At 40.4% G+C, this 17,759-nt stretch overlaps 1 protein-coding gene across 4 annotated transcripts in view; it reads left to right on the top strand.

The window, feature by feature from the left end:
* LOC125893403 (focal adhesion kinase 1-like) overlaps nucleotides 1-17,759 on the top strand; it is an 86,462-nt gene that overhangs the window by 4,229 nt on the left and 64,474 nt on the right. For all 4 annotated transcript variants that reach the window (XM_049584062.1, XM_049584061.1, XM_049584064.1 and 1 more), the window contains exon 2: nucleotides 6,009-6,035. Coding sequence is in view for 3 of the 4 variants with exons in the window: in XM_049584061.1 (XP_049440018.1) it covers nucleotides 6,009-6,035 (27 nt within the window). In the remaining variant the exon portion in view is untranslated. The remainder of the gene's footprint in view (nucleotides 1-6,008; nucleotides 6,036-17,759) is intronic.

Here is a 17,759-nt window from a genome sequence, read left to right as displayed (position 1 = left end):
GGCTGCATGGTAATGGGGAGTCAAACTGAGCGTTTCCAAAATCATTATGGGAGAAATCTGACTTAATGATTGTATCATGATTTAAATTGGGAACAAAATCCCATTATACAATTTGCAATGATAGGCAATAATAACAGATCCAACCTCCTTTTTCTCCATAATGTTTTAAATGGCCAGTAAAACACCTTTATTTTCCTTTCGTTTTACTTTATTTCACATTTTCTGCAGAAATGCATCTAGGAGTCGTGATTAGAGCAGCAGCCAGAGGAGCAAAGTAGCTGTCAAATATATATTTACAGTACAAATAAACACAAGCAGCACTGCATTAATTTTTAAATTTGACTAATGTTTCCACTTATGAGGTTTTTTTAAGTTTGTTGATGCAAAATCAAGTGAACTTTAAATGTTTTGAAAGTAAGAACAGATACATTAATCCATGTCTGGACAGTTCTGGCTGTAAAATGTTATATCATGGCTGTTTGAATCTTCTCTCCTTTCATACCACAAATTCTTTTTGTATCTGACAGCAGACACATTTTATCTAAGTAGCTTACATTCAGAGGAATTTATATAAAAACATGCAGCAAAAAAAACGTGGGTGTCTAATAGCAAAATCCTTTGCTCTTAGTTCCTGGAAGAATTCAGAGATGTGAGGCTTTGTGAGACCCCAGAGACGCAGCAGTTTGGATCAATGTATTTGTGAATGTCTAAACGTTAGCTTTGGTGCAGTGCACTGCTCACTGAGGTAGAGCCATAAAAAAGCTTGTAAGAAAAGGCTTGTTTGTGTAAAAAAAAAAAATTGCCATTGTATAAAATGAAACTATAAATCTGTGAGCGCAGGGAGAAACAGTGAGAATAGGAAGGCGTGAAGGGGAGAGTGCGTGCTGCAGTCCCACCCTATAAAACTTGACTTTATATATGATGTCAAAAACATTTACTTCTCAAATAACGTCACTCACAAATAAATTGGTGTGTTATCTCAGTGTTGATTTGGTACAAACACATCATTTACTTGAGCAAACTAATCCTTGAATGACTTGAAATAGAGAAATAAAATAGCTGCAAGTACCTGGATTTCTCAAGTTTAGTATCTATTGAATGTTCTGTTGTTTTCATTTGCAAAGAGCAAAGTAAATTGACTAAGCAAACCTCTGTCTTACGGTGTAAATGTCAATCTGAGTTTTAGTTCTTAAATCTGAAGTTTTTTTAATTATTTTTAAGCCTAGATGGGATCATGTGTTTGGTCATGTGCGTGAGTGTGTGTATCTGCCTGTCCGCAGCCTAATCTTGTGTACTACTTGACCCATCAGCCTAATATTTCTTGTGCACATTTATGACTGTATCCTCAAGGACCTCTTGCGGTTGCAGTGATTCCCGCTTTTAGAGAAACCTATTGTATTGACTGCTCTGTTTTATACCGTCATTGACTGCCGACTTCTCACTCCTCTTAACTGGCCAGTAGGGACCAACAACAGCTTCAGTTTCAGATCTTGTCTCTGCTTGGCACAACTGAAACGGCAGTCAGGCTAATGCTGTCAGATTATTTTGTGTCTGAGTATTGTCTCCATATAGCCTGTATACTCTGGTTGCACGTTGATAATGTAACCTGTATACTGGCTTCCCTTCATAGAGTGCTCCAGGGACGTCATTTGTTTGTAGGCTGACGTGGAAGTTAGAGTCACCTTGGTTTCCTTGTCAAAAACCCCAATGGGATTTTTTAATTGGATTTTGTATAATTTCAGAAAATAAGCTCTGTGGCAAACAAACGTTTATGATACTTACACATTTTGTCACAAATTAACAAAACTTATTATTTTAAGTGTAAATGCAATTGCCAGAAGTAAAAAGCTAACGTTAGGCTTTAAACAATCGGCATCACAACGAGGCTGTGAAGCTGTGTTCAACATGATGACGTTCTGTAGTCTCATTTAGCCACTTGCTAGCTGCCACCTTTTTTGAGACACATAAAAGCTTCAAAATTCATAAGGGAAGTATTATGTCGTAGAACAATATGTGAAAGTTTCTAAGGCTTGTGTTAACCACAAACCTTATTTCAGGCATGTAACCAAAACCCATTGATTTCAAGACGAGGGAACTGGGAGTGCTAAAATGCTAACTCATTTCTAGGTTTTGTGACTCATTCCTGGAGCATTTATTCTGCTGTCATACATACACGCTGGACACCCAACCTGCCCTCCACTCCCTGTTTTCCCACCCACATGCCCCAGGACACACGTGGTAGAGATCTGCCTTCTACTGAGAGCTTTTTTCTAGTTTAGTTAATGTAATATTTCAGTGTTATATTGCACTAAAATAATATAATTGAATCAAGACTTTGATAAAATAGATTCAATTGGAAGAAGAGCATGTGGTTCAGTGTACTTCTTGTTAAAGCAGTAAAATAATATGACAACAGTGAGTGATAATGGGCTGTGTGACTGATGTGAGGGATTTTACAAACTACCTGTATACCGCTGAACTCTTGATATATTGACACTTTTATCAAATCGAGCACACAGCTTCATTTGATCCAGTGTAGATAAGCAAATGGACCTCCAGGATGGCCTCTTCTGGATTATGTAGCTGGCCTATGAAGATTATTAGCACAGATATTTCAGCAGACAACATGTGAAAATGTTTTGATGATGTCAGCTCATTGAAACGCGTCTTCTGCCAAAAGTAAAAAATACAGATGTGAAAAGGGGCGCTCTAGTAAATCCGACCATCCTCTGTCTTACTTCCTTATCTCTGCAGCAGTCCCAATACTACAATAATGTTTTATTGCTGCTACTTACAGTGACAGCTACCTCATTAAAGCCGTAGCTGCTACTGTGGTGACTTTATCAGCACTACTCTCTTCTATTCTGTTGTACTCCATTCTGACAGGCTGATCAGTGCAGACGGGCTGCAAAAGGCTGTTGTTGTTTTCTTGATGAGAATGGAGTTGTGCAATGCCCTTAGCGTGGTGTCAACTGTAGCGTAGCCTCTGTGGTTTACAGCCAGAGGCAATAGTTTTCTACTCTGAGTGGGAGAGAGAGAAAGGCTGAGAGCGTGGGGGGGGGGGAATGTGTGAGAGTAGGAGGGAGAAGATCTGTGTTTATGCAAGTGAAAATGTTTTAAGCAGCTCTAGTGGCAGATGTTTCGGTAGTGTTTTAATAACAGGTTCTATTTTGGGGTCATTATTTGTGGATGTGAAAGATTAAAGTTGGGTTTGAAGCTAGGTCATTTCTGGTGACATTGAGGAAATATTTCTGCCTAGAGGTTTGTTTGAAACCAGGAAAAGCAAGTCTCTAACAAAATCAGCATGTGTGGTGATCTGTATGTTGTCGTACTTTTGTTAAACATTTAGCTGTATAGCCGTATTGGACGAATGCGCGGGTCATTTTCAAGGGTAGTAGTGCTTCAGCAGTCTGCTCACATTCATGTTTTTAACACCCAAGAATCATTCAATACATGCTAAAAGCCTTTTCTACTGGAAGCACTTCTAATGCTGGCTCAAAATTGCGTAGTGTATCAGTGCCTTAAATGTTACATTTATCACTCGTGAGTTTTACACTCGGAGCGAAGGAGAGAGAGAGAATAATGCCAGGATTGGTGTTGTGTTGCTTTTGTTAATACCATCCTACTTGTAGCCAGCGTTTTGGACACAACTCTGCCAGGAACAAATTGGATTATGTGATTAGAGGAAATTATGTGAAGTGGCAGAACACACACTGAGCAGCAGTGAATCAAACCAAATAAGATGTCTGAGTCAAAGTGAAAGCCAAAATGTTATGACTTAATAGCTCAGACAGTTTATTAGTACACAGTTGTTTTATACTGTGAGCGAAAAGAAAAAAAAAAAAAAAAAAATCGCTTCCAGTATCAGTACTAAGCTGCAACTGCTGAACTCTCATGAAGGAAATGAAGTAGATACTCACAACAAAAAAAATCAACATGCATAACAGATTTATACTAAAACCGATGATGAATTCAAAAACATCTCAAATTTAGTTGGTTGTTGCTTTTCAAGTGGCAATTTAGGTTACATCTGTGTCTCTAACATCATTTCCTCAAAAAAAAAAAAAAAAACCTGCATTAATTTCACAATTTTGTTCAATTTCGTGCTATCTGTAACAAGTGGATAATTTGAAAATTCTATCTTTTATCTTACATACATTATCAGACAAAGCCTTGGCATTCAAATTCGCACCACAGTCCTGATTTGTGTCTGTTGCTTAGTAACGGATCACAGCGAAACATCAGGGTATTGGACATTTCAACAAATTGCTCATTTCGGTGTCATTTTTACGTGAGATTATTGTAAAGGGTGAGTGAAGAGATGGGGCAGAGAAGTGGTGAGTAGAAGGTGATGTGAAGGTGGATATTAGGAGATAGACTTGGGAGTTAAATGAGGCCAGTGGGTGAAGTTATTACAGCATGACAGAGCAGATATATTCTGCCAAGTCATGATTCTCGCCCCGCTCCGACTGTCTGGAATGTAGCTCATATTAAATCCTCCTGATTCATTAGAGCTGCTGCACAGTCACTGGTTGGTCAGCGCCAACATGAACACCAGTGGATGTGCTTAGTGTGATTAGAAATGGACTCCTGTCAGTCAACAATTGGATTGGAGAGTTCTCAAGTGATCAAAGTCCTCTTTGATGTGTCATTCAAATTGGTAATTTTTCATCTTCGTTTTTGCACTCCCTTTTTCATCTGTCTCTGTTGTGTTGTGGAGGAGCTCATGAAACTGGACTTGAAGTAGATAACATTATATATGAAGTGCTGTAGCTTGTTACCATACGTACAAGTCAGCGTTTCCCCAGGATCAACTGTCTTGGAGGGGTGGTGAAGACATTAGAAATGTTTCAAGGCACAAATGTGGGACTTTAATTTTGGCATTGATACAGTAAAAATGCTTGATTTTTGAGTCTGTATGTCGTCAGAGTTACCATTAATCGAACTTTATCAGTAATATTCAGGATTTTTCCCCCTGCAACCCAAATTTAAAAAAAGTTTTTCTCACACTTTAGTAGAATTTAATGGACCCCAATTCAATGAATTTGATGTCCATATATGTGTCTTTTGCATATACTCTGTGTTAACACCTTATCTTGAAAAGCGGACATAGCTCCATGTCTGTCTTGGTCCTTTTCAATGCATTTACCGTAAAGATCAGAGTACAGGTGCACCTCAGCTTTAGCAGCCAGCAGCTGGATTGACCACAGAGATGTCAGTGATGGTTTTCTTCACTGCAGAACTTCAGCAGTATTGACTGCTTTGATATTTTTGTCATGGTTCTTAAGTATGTCTTGCCACAACAAGGTACACTGCCACTGCAGCGAATAATGTGTGGTCTTTGAAAGATAACCAACTGTGAAATATAAACAATCTGGGGGTGGGGGGGGGGGTGTATAGCAGGGCGAGTGTATAGCAGGGCTGACACATGGAGACAGACAACCATTCATGCACACATTCACACGTACAGGCAATTTAGAGTCAATTGGGCTGTGGGAGGAACCCAGAGTACCTAAGCAACAATGCTAACCACCGTGCCACCCACATTATTTGATGTTAAATGTCAAGTTTATGTCCTAAAAACTATGCATTTATTTACTATAAAGAACGAATGAATAAAATCAGTAATTCCTTATTAGTCAGGCGGGCTGGGGGTCTGATAGGCGGGGCAGGCCGCTCCCCCAGTATAATTGTCAGGGAACACTGCAAGTAGAAAGAGTTTATCTGTGCATGTCTTAAAGACGAATCGTAAATTGTGAGTATATCAGTGGCATGGGCAATTAATTGCAAAATGGTCACATTCAGGAAGAGAAACCACATTTGCATACTTTCAGCTGCGGAAAAATCTTTCAGTAATTCAGCTACTACAGTATAATTTCCAATCATGCTGTGGGACAGTGGCTCTCATTGATGCCACGACTGTAACACTGTGTTATATATACATACATTTATCTAAGTAAAATCTTGTTTTCTCTCTCCCTTTCCCCCCTCACCCTTCTCTGTTACAGATATTCCCAGTATCACATACTACGCTGGTGAGTATGTTTTCTTTTAAGACAGGCGAGTACTGTTGAACTTCCTGTCGACTAATGGTTTTCACTTGTGTGTAAAGATGTTTAAATGCATCATTAGATGACAACTAGTTTACAGTACATAGCTGTAAGTTTGTGTGTATATGATTCTTACATCACACTTAAAAGAACAGGTATAATGTCATCCACCTACTGGAAACAGCAGTATCCTTTCATTTGTATTTTTCACGGTCATAAGGAGAGATTCACCTCTATTTTATCTTTCACATGGTGTGATGTTCTCTGGTCTTGACACACACTTGAAGAGGGCTTATACTATTAAGAGCTCACTAATTTCATAGGTATAGATAAGACATTTTATGGCCCTTAGCTCCAGTCTCTCTCCATGGCTGTTGCTAGGTAACTGTTGATCCTATGTTTTCAAGGAGGATGTTGTATATTTGGAGCTGAGAACTTGTCATTCCTGAAAAGGACAGACACATCATTTACATTTCTTGACCTTAACTTTGGCTAGACTCCACTGGGAGATATGTTTCCAAAGTTGGGGTTAAGATTGAGGTTAACAGAAACTTATAATGAGATGGTGCTGTCTAACCTTGCCAGGAAGTAACAGTGGCATGGCACTCAGTTTGCAGACTGGGCAAAGTGAACATCTGCGGCCAATAACAGCGCTGCGGATACTCTCGTTCTCAGCACTGCTGATAAGGATCACAAGTAAATTTTTAGTGGAGAGCATACTGAACATAACATTGAGCCGCTGTAACTCTGTTAGGATAGAATTTATATCATGCCGTAATTTCATGTGGTGATAAAGACAGATCTGGAGTCATGGCTCATTAAGCACCACATGTGGTTTAAAATCTTGTAAATAAAAGAAGACTAAAGAAAGCTAAGACTAAATAACTGAAATAAAGTATATATACACATTGTTTTGTCTTGATGATTTCACATTGCTTATTCTTGTGTCATTTGACATGAGGATGTACAAAATAGTGATGCCTGGTCAAAATTGGCTTTTGGTGCAATAAAGTACATGATGTATTGGTTCTGAGCCCAAAAGATGGCACAAACATTAGTTAATTAACCGTGATTCTTGTTGAGACTGTCCTCCCAAGAAAAATGACAATATCATTAAAAAACAGCAAAGTCTATTGATGTTAAAGTGACAAAGTGACTGCAGCAAAGGAGCAAGTCAGACAATCTTCAATGTCCGTCAAGAGAGGAGGTCCATGCATAGACTGGGGGTCAGTGTGGGCTGATGGGTCAACAAAATATTGGGTTTAAACATGGGTGATGGCTGTTAGTTTCCCATTGCCAGCAGACATTGGTAAACATGACCAAGATTGTTCCCTATCCTTAACCATGTGATTATTATCGTAAGCATGAAGATAAAGGTCCCCAAACTTTAACCATATTATTGTCACATCCTCACACATGTTCAACACTAATTTATAGGGCTGGGCACTATGATGGTTTATACAGTAATTAGAGATTTGGCAGTACCATTCCCGTTATTAGTCATTCAAAGCAGGCTAATTCTAAGGTGCCCAAGAAGGTGTCTAAGGAATTGTGCTGCCTCGAAAGGTAGCGTAGTTTGGGCAGACATGGAGGAGGAGGGTAGAGTTGTCAGTACAGAAACCTGTAACGCTTGAAATTGTTGTTCTCAGAAACCTTTAAGGTTACATTTTGAAAGAATTTTAGTTTTACTGTTTTGAGTCTTTGCTGTCTCATGTGAGGTAGCAGCTGTTTTTTTTGTATGGAAGTTCTAAATAAATGGAGAAAAAAATCAGATGTGATTAAGTATGGTATGTTTTTTTTTTTTAAAAATTTAGAACATGTCTTTATCACAGAACAATTACTGTGCTATGATTTATACTGAAACAGGGAGCAAAATAAACATATCCTCGTGAAAGGCGGATCAGGTCAGAAGACGCTTCCATAAGTCGCTCTAAAGTGCGGTTGCAAAAAGCGTATCTTGTCTTTAATTTGGAGGACTTATTATTGAATAACTGAACATATACCTACATGCTCTCCATCAGTTTGTGTCACAAGAGAATCACGATATGATTGCTGTCAGTGTTTTGCAGCTGGAAGCCCACCTGAAAGCGTTCATGTTCATCTTGTACTCTGGGACATGAGAGGAATTGAATGTCAGGGTGCTTTATTAGAAGAGCTGACATGCTGCAGGAGCAGATGAAATATGTTTGAGCGTGAGGACAGAGGGCAGCAGAGACCTGCTGAGGGCAGTACAGAGAGAGACAGAAATACAGCGAAAGGGGGATGGATAATGAAAATGAAGGAGAAAGGGAAACAAGTGTTGTAAGGGGTCAAACAGTGGAATTTGTGTTTTCAGTGGCTAAACTTAAATCCTGGTAAAACCTTGTGTGCATGTCGGGTTTGAGTGTTCATGTGAGCACTGGCTGTTTATTAAAGTTGGAGCGCTGATTACGAGTTTGTTCCTATTAGCATACTTATAAGTACCGTCTAATCAGTTTGGCTACTTTCTACTGCATCAAGTCTCAATTACAATATTTATTCCTTCTGTCTCTCTGCTTCTCTGCCCTACACACACACACACACACTCTCTCCCCACTTCTGCCTGTAAGTGAGCGGAGCAGCTTTTTCGCAGCGTGGTCACAGCAACCTATACTGAAAACACAGCAGAGGAGAAACACTTGGCTCACACACGCACATGCTCACTTTTCCGATTTTATCGCACATACTCCTTTTGCTGTGCTGACACTTACACGCTCTTTCCCACGCACACACATACACATGCACGCAATCGCCTACCTACTTAGTCACATGCACTGATGTATACGTACAGCCTCTCTCTGGCTTCCACACATAACTCCCTCACTGTATAGCCTCTTTGGTGCACTCTTCTCGACTGCTCAAGGTTTGCGCTGGATGTTCAATGTGTGTGCGTGTGTCTGTTTGGCTGCGGCAGTGTGTGTGTGTGTGTGAGAGGAAGAAAGACCGGGATGATGTTGTGATCTAGTTGCCCTTCCGCTGCTCCAGAAGAAAGCCTTCAGAAACCAAACCGCGCGACACACACAGCTGACTGACTTCGAAACGGATTTACCGCATCAATTTTTTTTTCTCCCTGCAACCCACATCTTTTTCTCTTCGTAGTCTTCCTTCAATCCTGCGTGGCTTCACATCACAGCCTTTTTTAGTTCCTGACATTTTTTTTGTCTGCTTCACCTTTCCCTTTAGGTCGCTGTCACTTTATGTCGCTCTCTGACATCAGACACCTGCTTTGACCTGGTTAACTCCTGCAGGCTCAGAGCATTGTGAGAAAGCTTTGGAGGATGCGAGGCTCAGCTTCTCCCTAGGGTTTCTCCACTTTCTCTCTTCACGCAGCTCTCTTTTTTTCTTCTGCTTTCCCTTTCTAATGCGTATTTTCTTTTTCATTCTTTCTTTCTTTTATTGATTATTCTGTTCTTAGTCAACTCTTCCTTTGATCTGTTGTCTTTCTTCTTTTTCCTCTTGCTCTCCTTTATCCCTCCTGTGTCGGTCACTATAACTACCTCTCCCTCACGTTGCTCCATTTCTCTACGCCCCTCTTTGCCCTACATTTTTGTCTCTTTCTTTGCTGATGCCAGTTCCTCTTTTCATCGTTCTCTCATCCGTCCTGCCATCTCCTTTGGACAAAATTTTGGATTTACAGAACAATTCTACTACTTTTCCTGGACATTGGTATCGGTAATTTGATGTAACTATATGGAGTCTTTGCCAGCAAGGGATGTCCATGTTGTTTTGTAACCTGGATGACTGATTTTAGATTTATGGTTGCAGGGAAGGCATCTTCTTTGAATTTCACATCAAGGATTGATTAATTGGATCAGCAGCTCTGCACTGAAGAACTGAAATTTGATAATCTGTGAAGATTTATGGGACCGCAGGATGACCTAATGGGTAGAGAAATCATCCCCCCGCCGCAGAGGCCAGGCATGAATGTCAGTTTTGGGAAACTTTCGCCGTGCTGAGGTGTCCTCAAGCAACTTGCTGAATCCTCTCCACCCACATGGGCTTTTTCTACTCGGAGTGAAGGAGGAAAAAAGAACTTCCTGAAAGGGATCATTAGGTTACATATTACATTGCACAATGGTAAACGTATTTTACTGGGTTAAAGGTCATGACATGTATTGGATAGATTGATACTAACACCTGGACCCCGAGCTACTTTCCCACGTTGTAACGTAACATGATGTTTCAGCAAGCTTAAAGCAGAGAGTGACTGGCAGTCTTGTGATCAGTAGCTTGGATTACTGTACCACAAACTGCGCCTCCAGTTTTTATTGTCATTTGTTTCAGCATTAGTTTGTTTTTTGTTGCCGAAGAAGGCCTGACTTTGACATTAACGTTGATTTGGACAGCTTCTGTATGCAGGATCACTGTGGATATGAGAAGCTGAGTCAGACCTTTATCTCAGTGTTATTTAAATCTCTATCAAGTGGACTTGGACCATGATGATGGATGTCAAGCGTCGTGGCTGCTAGAGCATAGGCAGTCACGGATTGGTATATTCTCTACCTCCTGTGGGGATACTTGCTGTGTCATCACTTTTTACAGTACAAAGGATATTTGACATCCTCTGTTTCCTCTTACTGGGCTCTTTTCCTTTCTGGAGTTACTTACAGCCTTGGGACTTCTGCTCTGATTGATTTTTTTCTATTGAGCTTCCTGTGGCTATCTTGTGAGGTGGCTAAAAGTTGCACAATGGATTTATCACCCCTGTAACCAGCGTCAGCCCAGTTACTAGCTTAGCAGGTCTCAGCTGCTAACTGTTTTGGAGACATTTTAGGATACGTCCATTTGCTTTTCCTTGGATTATTTAAATTTATATATCAGGAATTTTTCATAGTTACAAAACGCCAGCGAAGCATCCAGTCCTAGTTGGCTCTATGCTGTTTTGGGGACCCAGCAGGTTTGTCTGGGCCCTGTGGCCAGACCTTGAACAGCTCCCCCTACAACACAAATGGAGAACAGTGGCTGTATCCCGCTCTGCTGGAGCAAGGGGGCTTGCATCTACGCACAGCACCCGCTACCAAGTATGTACTAATAAGTGTAAATCAACATGCCTTGTGTCAAAAACGGAGAGGAAGGCTAGTGGCCAGGCACTCTTTATTATTGTGTATTGACTGAGACAGCGGCGTTTAGTTGGATATATGTTTATTTAACGAAATCCTGATGATTTGCAACTAACTGAGTGACATAGTAACATAACATAGTATTAGATCCATGTCATTAACTACGTTTACATGCACAAAATATCTAGTTTTTGCCCTTATTCTGAAAAACACAATATTCCTACCAAGCTGTTTACATGGCCAATGAAAATGAAAATTCCGCTAATATTCTTGTTTACATGCAGCTGTGCATACTCCGATTAATGTGCCTTAAAGTGTTGTATACCACGTTAAAATATGGAACAGCGGAACAGCCGGAGCTTTTGTTTCTTTGAGTCAAAATACGATTTTTTAAAGAGTTTTCCATAGCTGGTGGACTTGTTCGTCCCTGCGAACATAGCCTTCCTCTTTCATTCTTTCAACCACCTTCTTGAATAGGTCAGTGTCATGATATGTGCACATACAGTACAGGCCAAAAGTTTGGACACACCTTCTCATTCAATGCGTTTTCTTTATTTTCATGACTATTTACATTGTAGATTCTCACTGAAGGCATCAAAACTATGAATGAACACATGTGGAGTTATGTACTTAACAAAAAAAGGTGAAATAACTGAAAACATGTTTTATATTCTAGTTTCTTCAAAATAGCCACCCTTTGCTCTGATTACTGCTTTGCACACTCTTGGCATTCTCTCCATGAGCTTCAAGAGGTAGTCACCTGAAATGGTTTCCACTTCACAGGTGTGCCTTATCAGGGTTAATTAGTGGAATTTCTTGCTTTATCAATGGGGTTGGGACCATCAGTTGTGTTGTGCAGAAGTCAGGTTAATACACAGCCGACAGCCCTATTGGACAACTGTTAAAATTCATATTATGGCAAGAACCAACCAGCTAACTAAAGAAAAACGAGTGGCCATCATTACTTTAAGAAATGAAGGTCAGTCAGTCCGGAAAATTACAAAAACTTTAAATGTGTCCCCAAGTGGAGTCATAAAAACCATCAAGCACTACAGAAACTGGCACACATGAGGACCGACCCAGGAAAGGAAGACCAAGAGTCACCTCTGCTTCTGAGGATAAGTTCATCTGAGTCACCAGCCTCAGAAATCGCAAGTTAACAGCAGCTCAGATCAGAGACCAGATGAATGTCACACAGAGTTCTAGCAGCAGACCCATCTCTAGAACAACTGTTAAGAGGAGACTGCGCGAATCAGGCCTTCATGGTCAAATAGCTGCTAGGAAACCACTGCTAAGGAGAGGCAACAAGCAGAAGAGATTTGTTTGGGCCAAGAAACACAAGGAATGGACATTAGACCAGTGGAAATCTGTGCTTTGGTCTGATGAGTCCAAATTTGAGATCTTTGGTTCCAACCGCCGTGTCTTTGTGAGACGCAGAAAAGCTGAACGGATGGATTCCACATGCCTGGTTCCCACTGTGAAGCATGGAGGAGGAGGTGTGATGGTGTGGGGGAGTTTTGCTGGTGACACTGTTGGGGATTTATCCAAAATTGAAGGCACACTGAACCAGCATGGCTACCACAGCATCCTGCAGCGACATGCCATCCCATCCGGTTTGCGTTTAGTTGGACGATCATTTATTTTTCAACAGGACAATGACCCCAAACACACCTCCAGGCTGTGTAAGGGCTATTTGACCAAGAAGGAGAGTGATGGAGTGCTGCGGCAGATGACCTGGCCTCCACAGTCACGCGACCTGAACCCAATCGAGATGGTTTGGGGTGAGCTGGACCGCAGAGTGAAGGCAAAGGGGCCAACAAGTGCTAAACACCTCTGGGAACTCCTTCAAGACTGTTGGAAAACCATTTCAGGTGACTACCTCTTGAAGCTCATGGAGAGAATGCCAAGAGTGTGCAAAGCAGTAATCAGAGCAAAGGGTGGCTATTTTGAAGAAACTAGAATATAAAACATGTTTTCAGTTATTTCACCTTTTTTTGTTAAGTACATAACTCCACATGTGTTCATTCATAGTTTTGATGCCTTCAGTGAGAATCTACAATGTAAATAGTCATGAAAATAAAGAAAACGCATTGAATGAGAAGGTGTGTCCAAACTTTTGGCCTGTACTGTATCTAAAAACCTGTTATTTTAAATCTTACTATATAATGACGAAAACTTTGTCTGTGTCTCTGTTCCACGTTTTTCTCCTCACTGACTTGGTCAATCCATGTGAAATTTGGCACAGTGGTAGAGGGTCATGGGAGGATGCAAATGAAGCAATATTACATCAATTGGCCAAAGGGGGCGCTATTGCAACCGATTGAAATTGCAAACTTTGAATGGGCATATCTCATGCCCCATATGTCATAGAGACATGAAACTTTGCACAGAGATGCCTCTCCTCATGAGGACCAAATTTGCCTCAAGAACCCATAACGTCTGGGTTATACAGATTTTCCGCCATTTTGAATTTTTTGAAAACACTTAAAATCGATCTCTTCCTAGGAAGTTTGACCGATCTGCATGAAACTCGGTGAACATAATCTAGGGACCAATATCTAAAGTTCCTTTTCGGCAAAAGTTGGAAAACTTACTAAAACTGAGCTTCTATAAGGCAATGAATATTGCGGAGGGCGTGGTTCATCACATAAAGGTATATAACATCTCAAGGGTTTCACCGATCACCACACAACTTTGTAGGCATATGACCACACATAATCTGAGGGGACCCCTCCATTATTGACCCCATCAAACAAAATGGGGGCGCTAGAGAGCTAATTTCTTATCTAGGCCTAACCGCCATATCGTTTTTTACTAAACTTGGTAGATATGTAGAACAGGACGCCTCAAGGTGACTGGAGAAATGTAACTCTAATTGGCAACTGGGTGGCGCTATAACAACAGAAAAATGCTTAAAAATGGCTAAAATGTAACCGATTGCTGTGGCTCCCCCTGTGGCCCAATGTTTGTTTGTTTTTTCTAATTTTTGGTATGACTAAGTCATGGTATAGTATGCTGTACATAATCATGGAAACTGTCAGTGTGTCATTCTGTCAGTCAGTCATTCTGTCTGTCCCACGTTTTTCTACTCACTGACGTGGTCAGTCTATGTGAAACTGCACATAGGCATTGAGAATTGGCATAGGTAGAAGGTGACAAAGCTACCAATGGTATGGACTAGTCCTTTAATAATATTTAAATGTAGGTGTGTTTCTCTTTTTGACCAGAAATGTGGGGTTTTAATTTCGGCATGCACTTCTTCCAAATTCTTGCAAACTGTTGGCAAGTTGGTTTGTGATCAGTGCACAGAGGGTGTGCTGCAAACGGGTAAAATCCCCAATTGAAACTCTATTCAGACTGTGCTGTATACATGACCAAATAATGCTACTAAACCCAGAATAATACCAGCATATCCCACGTCTTAATAAGAAAATGCTTAATTTGGAAAAAGGCCCTAATTCAGAAACTCCGAATGGAATGGATTGACCCGTGACAAATTCGGAATATTGTCATTTTTGGAGTAGTAGTAAAATATTAGTGCTCATGTAAGAGTCGTCTGCTTATGAAATGTGTAATATCCCTTTAAACAGCACACTTTTCTCCATCCTGGTATCATTATTTCCAATGAAATATAAAAGTCATCCTTATGACTTTCCATACTTGTTTACAATCTCTCACTCTGCTTTGAAGCATCTTTATATTCTACTGAACATACCATATTTCATCAGGCTGGTTGGATTTCATTTACCTGAGCTGCTTTGTGAAGTCTGAATTAACAGATCTGTGTATTTAATCTCTCTGGGTTTTCGATTGCAACATGATTACAGTGCATTACACGACACCTAAACTGTCCTCTGTTCAGTCATTATTAAGAACTCATAACCAGCTTCAACTTCATGCGCTCTTTGTAACCACTGCAGAATGAAAGAGGCTCACTGAAGTGCTGCATGTGAGTCAGACAAATCAACTTTAATTTGATTTCCCAGCAGGTCCATTTAGTGATACAAAGTGACAGGTCACCAAATCTGTCCAATGACTGTGTTACTCGTTAGTCTGTGTAGCTTCATTATTTGTGTGAAGATGAAACATTCTGAGCTGAAATGCAACAACTGCTTTGGGTTAAGCCTTTCCTTGAAAAACCAATTGAACTATGGAGTCTTATCAGTTAATATGTTTGTGTCACAGTTCTACTGAACTGTAGTTAGGGTGGTGAATAAGATTGTGTTACCCTAGTAGCTCCGATGACACTGGAACAGCTCAGATACATGCGTTCACTAGCATGCACTTTTAATGCTGGTCTGTTTTGATTTATTTTTCCGTTAGTTCCCCATGGAAAAGCATTGTATTTATATGGAGGCAACATTTAGCTCAGTACTGAACAGTCACGTAGTACAAAGATACACAGCCGATTTTCAGACTTTTTCTTCTCTGTCCCCTGGTATAGATAATGCGCATCCTTGGCAGAAGACGGAAGATAGAATGTGGTGGTGTGGGGGAAGGGGGAGGGCAGAGGAAATTGTTTGAGGATGAGAGAAAGATGAGAGGGAGGAAGGAAAAGAGGTGGTTCAATAGGACAGGAGGATCAAATTGGAGATGTGGTGGCAGGAACTAAAAGGTCTGCGAGCATGTGAGATGAGTGACTGAAGGAGATTAGGAGAGGGGGATAAGAAAAGAGCTGCAGATGACAGAGGTAAAGGGTGGAGAGAGAAGGATACAGGAGGTTTGGCATGTGAAAAAGAAAAAGATGAAGGCTTTGGAAAGAATAAAGACAGGGGATAAATGTGAAGAATGAGCAACTGAGGAAATGAGAAAGAGAAAGGGATGGTGAAAAAGACAGAGAAGCCAAGGCTCCCCCAGGATGGTGCTAACCCCAGTAACCCAGATACCAGTTAGACAAGGAGATAAACCGTCCTTCTGCTGCTGCTGCGGGATGGAGCTCCACTCCAGCCTTCTGTGGTTTTACAGGCTGACTGTCAGTCACTGGAGCCCCACTGAGAGAGGGGGTGGTGGGCCTGGCAGTCGCCCGCTCCCCTCCTGGCTGCCTGCGTGGCCTAGTTGATTTGGTTCCTCTCTTTTTTTTTTTCTCCTCTGTTTGAGTGTGTGAGGGCATGCATGTGGGGATTTAGTGCAGTAATGTTGAGTAGAAATTGGTGCAGTGAGTAATGGTTTCATTTGTCATGTGCTGTGTTGTGCACCTACAGTAATTTATGTGCTTTGAGATCTGTATTTTGCAGAGACCCATAACTGATGTTGCAAGCTTTAGACTCAGGTAACTAAAGGACAGCAGGGCATTTATGGTATATTTATTCACAAGAAGTCCCAGGTGTCAGATTTATACATGCTGTATGATATAAGAAGTAGACAAGTATTTGATCTGTACCACAAACTGATGCTTGGGCCAATGGATTTATGTCCACTATGTCACGTCAATGGCATATATTTATTACAATTTCAGACTTTGCCAGAGAAAATAAAGCATACCAACTGTATCTACTTAAGCTTTTAATAATTTATTACAAGTTTCTTTTGTACATCACAGACTGGATTGTAGCTCCAGTATTTAGGGGCTATGTTAACAATAACCTCTTTTGACAAGTGCTGATGTAAAGCAGGCAAACATACTAGTTACGTGTGACGTAACAGTGTTTATAGCACTGTATGCATGTAATAAGGTAAATGTAAGTATGCCTACTTCTCTAATAGGATTTCATCAAGCTGTATGTAGTATTTAGGTTAAGGTTACGTGTGTGTGATTTTGTGTTGCTATTACCTTTTGTGTGAGTGTATGCAGTCAGTGGGGTGTTACAACAATTTAGTGCTTAATATCTAATCTGATTACTGACTGAGAGAGAGAGCAGCAGCAGATGGCTGACTGGGGTTTGTGACTCTATAGCTCCTCTGGTGCAACTACTTCTATTTAAAAACGAATTGCAGTCAAAATAATGTCCTCAATACATTTTTTAGCATGCCCCTCTGAGACGAGGCATGAAAGCTGGGAATGAATTGAGAGAGTAGCTGTTATAGCAGCTGAAGTTGTGTATGTTGTGTGTATTACAACTTGTGTACATTCTGGACAGGGTTTTCCACAGCACGCTTTGATGTAAATTTATCAGTAAACCCCAATAGTACATAGAGTTGCTTGATTATGGAAATAAATATTATCCTGGTTATTTTTACTGATATGCAAACCATGATCATTCCACAGGATTACTCATTGGCTTGAAGAACATTATGCATTTATTGAATATTAACTACATTAATGCCTTTTAACTTTAAATACAATTGAACTGAAAAACTATGAAATAAATCAGAGTAAATGAATAAATAAAAGAGAAAGACTTAATGCAATGGTAGAATTAAAGGAGCCTTTACCTTTTTTTGCTTTTTGTCCTTTTATTACTTGGTCATACGCCACTTTGTGACTGGACTTCAAATGCTGGAACAAATCAGTTGTGTTGCTTCTTAGTGCAGCCATAACCATGCAACACATCTTGCACATGATTGTGGTTTGTTCCAAGTAGGACTCTGCAAAGCCAAGTTGTTTTGATACCTCAGAGTTTGTCTTACCTTTCTTCTCAACCAACAACTCTCTTTCTGCCCTCTTCTTAAAAGTTCTACCAACAAAGACTTG

This window comes from Epinephelus fuscoguttatus, linkage group LG8 (genome assembly GCF_011397635.1).
Source record: "Epinephelus fuscoguttatus linkage group LG8, E.fuscoguttatus.final_Chr_v1".
NCBI classification, from domain to species: Eukaryota; Metazoa; Chordata; class Actinopteri; order Perciformes; family Serranidae; genus Epinephelus; species Epinephelus fuscoguttatus.
Note: the sequence above shows the minus strand (reverse complement) of the source record. Positions and strands in the feature narration are given on the sequence as shown.